The 6,271-nt window shown below is 44.6% G+C and overlaps 1 protein-coding gene across 2 annotated transcripts in view; it reads left to right on the top strand.

Annotated features, from left to right (window-relative positions):
- Positions 1–5,067, top strand: part of Fam104a (family with sequence similarity 104 member A) — a 24,238-nt gene extending 19,171 nt beyond the window's left edge. For both annotated transcript variants that reach the window (XM_004630062.3, XM_023713995.1), the window contains one exon: positions 2,711–5,067. In XM_004630062.3, the coding sequence (XP_004630119.1) occupies positions 2,711–2,947 (237 nt within the window). In that variant the 3' untranslated portion in view covers positions 2,948–5,067. The remainder of the gene's footprint in view (positions 1–2,710) is intronic.
- Positions 5,068–6,271: the final 1,204 nt, after the last annotated feature.

Below are 6,271 nucleotides of genomic sequence, written 5' to 3'. Positions count from 1 at the left end.
ATATATTTAGTATAAAGTCTACAGGCTCTCACTACACAAATCGGATTCCTGATCCTCCTGTTTTCAGCCTCCCCACCATGGGATTACTCAAGCATGGGATTATAGGTGCCCATTACCACACCCAGTCTCAATGCTGTCTCAGCCCCCTGTCCCACAGCAGACACACCTTTAATCCTTTTAATCCACTGAACTATCTGGCTGGCCTGAATATTGCTTCTTTTGATGTTTCAGATGCATTTTTAATATGTATATAGTTAACTACTTGTCAAATATGAATAGAGTGAGGCTTTAAAAATGACATAAGGGGCTAGGGAGATGGCTCAGTAGAATAAGTGTTTGCTTGGAAAGCACAAGGTCCTGAGTTCAATCCCTGGTACTGTAAAAATGACATTATATATCTGGAAATACTTCATGTGAATTTATTTTTACAATAGCAGTATATACTGGCTACATTGAAAAGTTTGTAAAGTGTAGAAAACTAAATAGTGCTAATCCTTTCATTCTAGCATAACACTGTTCTCTTTTTTTTAGACTTAACATTTGTGGACTTTATATAAAGTCTTTATTTAGGAGAACATAAATTTGGATGTATAAAGGGGGCAAGTTTTTTGAAAATTATATACCAGATCATTAGTACAATCCTAGTTTTCTAATGCTTCCAACACTGTGTTTTGTTATAGAGAAGAGACCTGCTATTGAAATTCACGATTAAATTGGTGGCACAACCTGTAATCCCAGCACACTCTCATGGGAGGTTGAGAAAGGAGCATAGAGAATTGCTGCCAGTTCGAGATCAGCCTGGGGGCTACAAAAGTGACCACAAGGCCAGCCCAAATTCCATAGCCAGATCCTGTCTCAAAGATTAAAAAAAATAAGAATAAAAATTGTAATTGTGAAATGGGTCCTTGGTGTTACCGTTTACCTCTAGAATTGTAGTAGTACCGGAAGGCAGGCATTTGTTTTGCTTTGTTTTTTTAATTTATTTTTTAATGTATTCAGTACAGGGTCTCACTACACAGATGGGATTTATCCTGATCCTCCTGTTTTCAGCACCCCCAATTGCTGGGATTACCACACCTAGTCTCAGTCTCCCTCTGAAGTGCCCTAGGAGTGGGGCCAGCACCAGCAGGCAGGAATTTGAGAGTGATTTGCATTGGTATGGACAGTAACTTCATCAGAGTGACTAAAACAAGCCAGGCATGGTGGCACAAGCCTGTAAGTAGCACTCAGGAGGCTGAGGCAGGAGGATCAAGTTTGAGGCCAGCATGGGCTGTATAGCATGACCCTCTCTCCAAAAAAAAAAAAAGGCTTAGAGTACCAAATCATGTTTGTTATATTAAAGAAAAAAGAAAACATGGTCACACATATGCATACTGAACTGCAAAGTTGACAGCATAACTTTTTTTTTTTAAATTTTATTTGTGTGTGTGTGTGTGTGTGTGTGTGTGTGGCCAGCTCAGCCCACCAGGGGGCGGGCTGGCTGGCATGTGGTGCTGGGGGATTGAACCGTGGTCCCTGGGCTTTGCCAAGCTTGTTCTAAGTAGGTGCTTTAGACCACTGAGCCATCTCACCAGCCCTGACAGCATAACTTTCTAAGAAATACATATTCTGCCTTGAGTAGTTACAGAACACAAACTTGCCTTGGAATTGTAGTTTTCAATCTTGTCACTCACCAGCCCCAACCCCGGGGCACTGAGCCAGCCACTGAGATGGGGTATGGTGGTGCATGCCTGTAATCCCAGTGCTGAGACAGGAGGATCACTACAAGTCCAAGCTGCATAGTGAGACCCAGTGCCAAATACATTAAAAAAAAAAAAAAAAGTCACCAAAAACCATCTTAATTGTAATGGAAGGTATTTTTCTTTTAATGCCATGCCACTTTCCCTTAGGACTGAGTAGTTCTGTCTTTGATTACTGGAGAGTATTAGAATGGATGGTTGGTAACAGCAGCTAGAGATGTGTAAAGGAATTAGGATATAGTTGTTATTTACTTACTTCTTTGTGATACTAGGGAATGAACCCAGGATCTTCCCACTGAGCTACATCCCCCAACCTTTTCTTATTTTGAGACAAGGTGGAAGTCCCTAAGCTGCCTAAGCTAGGGTCCAACTTGATGGGCCTCTGCATCACCCTCTAAGCCTCTGCCTTCATACCCAGCTGGGAGATGGACTAGTTCATCCGGTCCATCTGAGATTCCCCTGAGAAACAAGTTCTAGAATGGCTTTAGAAGAGATAACGCTTAAAGATTGCATCTTACAGTTCATGTTAAGGTTTGCGCCAGAAGACTCATTTTCAGGGGATGTCGTCTCTTCTAAAATCAAGCTAGAACTGTTTCCAAGTAGGATGTTTTTCTTTTCTTTTTCTATTTGGTATTGGGAATTGAACCTAGAACCTTGTGCTTGCCAGGAATGCACTTGACTGATTTTTGAGTAGTTGAAGGATGTGGACTTGGAATTTCTCTGCTTAAATCCAGGTATACCACCTACTACTGTGTCCCAGGGCTGATCTGTCCCACTCAACCCAGCAACATAGTTGTGAGGGTAGAGCGCAGGTCCTCTGTGAATGTGCCTTACAGACCATGAGGCCCGGGATCCACACTTGTGCCAGTCCTTAAGTAGGAGACTCTTAATACTGCATGTTAAGCCACAGGCAAAGCTTGGGTGTGTCAAGACAGGTTGATGGTGACTCTGGCTTTTCCTTTTCCTTCCAGTCTTCGAGCAGTGACAGTGGCGGGAGCAGCAGCAGCAGCACCAGCATCCACAGTCCAGACCGGGCCAGTGGGCCAGAGAGCGGCTTAAGCCAGGTCATCCCCGGATCCAGTCCCAACACCCCTCAGCCCATGTCTGAGCGGGCTGCACTGTGCCACGGCCCTTATTTCCACATCAACCAGACGCTGAAGGAGGCCCACTTTCACAGCCTGCAGCACCGAGGACGGCCTCTGACATGATGCACCAGAAGTTTCTTGCCTTCTGTGAAGGGACAGTGCTGTGCAGATTTGATATTTCAACTTAAGATTTGTTCTGAAAAATTGCACACAAAAAACCTGCCTGTTGGCTTTTCAGTCTATTTGAAATAACAAGTTAACAGGCAATTGTTTACTTGTGGTTCTGCTGCACTATTGCAATTTCAAAGGGGCTTTGAAGCAATTTTTTATAGGATTATTTTGAGGGAGACTATCCAATCCATGTCACGGTAGTGGTGTGAGGAAGTTTCATCTGTGTGTCACATCCATAGTGTGTCCAGTTCAGACTGATTTCCCAAGCTGTCACTTAGAAGCTCTACTTTATGTAAAAGGGCCTTTTAAAAATGGGGGATCTTCAATTTTTTTAATTAAATAAACCAGTGAAGAGTATCTAGTTTCCATGAAAAGATGTTTTTTCCAAAAGATAGGAAGCTTGATTCAGTCTTGCACTGAAGTTAATTGCCATACTACCTCTTAGTAGATAAGACCTCCTATGGAAAGTACACTGTCCATTTGAACAGAACAATCAGATCTAATTTACTGTGGAAGTGAAGCACCCTCTCTACTGATGGTCTCCACTCTTTGTTATATATTTGTACTTCCAGGGAGAATGTCCTTCAGACTCTTGTATAGCCAGATAACTTCTGTATTACTTTTCCTCCAGAGTCTGTAGCTCAGACTTTAGTAGAAAATACTGCACAGCTCTGCAAGTCAATGAATATGTGACAACTCTTTGTCCTACTTACAAGCTTGTCAGTTGTGTCATCAGCTCGTGATCTCACATCATTCCATTGTAGTGTCAATAGCAGGGGCATAGATGTACGCTGACACAGCATAAGCTAGCTGAGCTCATGTCCACAGTACCAAACAATGGAACTACTGGGTGAGGATTAGCTTTGTGGAAAGTCACCCTTAACAGGACAGAGGGGATGACATTCCATCACTGACTGTGGAATGAGATCGCTTAGAAATAACTGAGCAGAGACACCTTCCAGAGAAACAACGCAGTGGCATTTATTTAGGGAAATGGGCGCGCTCCTGTGTTATTTTGTCATACTTGAGAGCCAGCTGAGCCTGAAGAGTGACGTTTCACTGGTGAGCTATCTGAAGAGGGAGCCGGGCTGCGTGCAGTCCCCTGCCCCGGAGAGTGTGTGTGGGGGGCAACCTGCCACTGGATGTAGAGGATGTGCCTTAGAGGCCGCCTGCAGCCTCTGCCTGCTCCCCTCCTGCTCACCCTGCACCGCACACCATGCCCCCATCGGAAGCCACGCTACTCAGCAGAGCTGAGAGGGTTGCATGGCTCTGTGCTGTTTGTTGCCAGGGCTGAAAAGGAAGTGGAGACAGCACAGGGTTTTATTATCTGATGAGATTCAAGAATGAAAACTTTCAGAAAAAGGGTGACCCTATGTATCTCCTTTCCACAGTCTGCTTCTCTAATAGGGACAGGACATAAAGGCTAATAGATGTGGAAACAAGTGCTATAGGGAAAGGGTACAGCACAGGCCTCTTTGGAGTATGGGAATTTTCGCAAAGAGCTTTTTATCTTTTTTTAAAAAATTCTTTAATGTCTCCCACATTTAAAAACAGATGTTCAACAAGGATTTTCGATCTTAATGGGTTTAATGGCAGGAAATATGGAAAGGACGTGTTGCTAATATTTTGTCTAACAATAAAAAAAACAATGGAATGCTAGAAGAAGCCAAGCTGAGCTCTCAAACATGTTTCTATAACAATTCAGAAACCCAGGAGAACTTTCAGGCTCAGTGGATGGCGCCCCACCGAAACAGGATGTGTTTAACAAGAAAGTGTCAAATTGGAGGAAACAAACTCATTTCCTACCCAACTAAAAGGCATGGAAGGTGAAGCCATCCCCAGGACGAAGGGTGCTCTCCACACTGCAGCTAGGCCGGTTGGAAGTTCCCCAGGACTATTCCAGCAACCACCTTCACTCTGTCTGCACATTTTCTACAGCCTTGCAGCCTGGGATACATTTCTACTATTAGCCTATTTGGTAGTGTCAATGGGCATACGTTAAATCTTTGGTTCATGCTAGTTAAAATCTTGTATTTCTCTATTGCGCCGTCATTAAAAGCAGCATTAGTGCATTTTGTCACTCAGTTCTTAAGTTATTTCATAGGGAGTTGACTGGGTGCAGTGGGAAGAAGGATCAGCAAGGAAGTGCAGGAAGAATTTCTGGGCTTTGGTTTCAGGGCCTCTGCTCAGTGGAAGCAGCCCAAACCTCCAAGATGAGGGAAGAATGTCAGCGGCAGGAAGGGCAGCCGTGGGGCCCGGTGACCCTTCTCAGGCCTGGCTCACCTGATCTGACTCGAGGCCAGCGGCAGTATGTTGTGGGCTTCCTGGGAGTTGAATGTGCTGCTCCGGGGCATGAACTGGTTCTCTGTCCCAGTAACCAGTCCGAACAGAACCTGACATCCAAGAGCGAGCAGAGGAAAATGCAGGATTTTACTGTTTGGGTCAAACAATTAGTTCTCTAAGAGTAAACACTACTTTATCCATTTTGAGTGTGTTAATGTTTCAAAATTACTTTTATGTCTCTGCCATGGACGAGAATCTCATGGCTACGGCGTTCTTTTCCTAGGTTTATGTGAAATTTAATCCTTACCTGCAATTTAAGAGGCTGGACCATGGCCATCATTCCCAACCCGATGTGTAGAAATGTTATCTGCTCCTCTTTCAGCCTTTGGACAGCACTAAGTTACTGTGTATCTTACTTGTCTAGCTGGTGTCTTCTGGGCTCCAACATGGCTTCTTTCCAGTGCAGAAAGAGACTCCCGACTCTTCAGGAAAACTGCCCTCCACTTTTGCATTTGGGGCTTTAGGTGGGTAGGCGATACATGTGACCATGACATGTACCCTCTCAAAATGCTAGTCAGTGTGAGGAGGCCTCAGCTCCCAAGCAGCCCTGCCCACCCGGGGGAACCACCCTCTCTACGGGGGACTCTGGTGCTTGGCTGTGGTGGTCTGGTCCAGGCAGCGCTGCACTCTGGAGCGCTGAGCGCCGAGCAGTTTGCTGTGTGGTATGCACCTGTAGAGAGGTCTGCTGCACCAGGGGACTGAGGCTGCTGTTGGGGGATAGTGTGAACACAGCAGGTCGGGTTGCCATCAACCAGTTGCATGCTCCCATGTGGACAGTCATGCTCATAGTTCTGGGAAAAGCATTAGCATCATCCTTCTTATTTTTTTTTTTATTTTTTTTTTTACAATGAAACTGCAGTTTTTCTTCCTGTAGAACTCGTGGAAGTGTATTTGATGTCTAAGCCAAGTTCATTCCTTCATGTTCTGTTTTTA

The sequence above is a fragment of the Octodon degus genome, unplaced genomic scaffold, assembly GCF_000260255.1.
Source record: "Octodon degus isolate 3935 unplaced genomic scaffold, OctDeg1.0 scaffold00033, whole genome shotgun sequence".
NCBI lineage: Eukaryota > Metazoa > Chordata > Mammalia > Rodentia > Octodontidae > Octodon > Octodon degus.
Note: the sequence above shows the minus strand (reverse complement) of the source record. Positions and strands in the feature narration are given on the sequence as shown.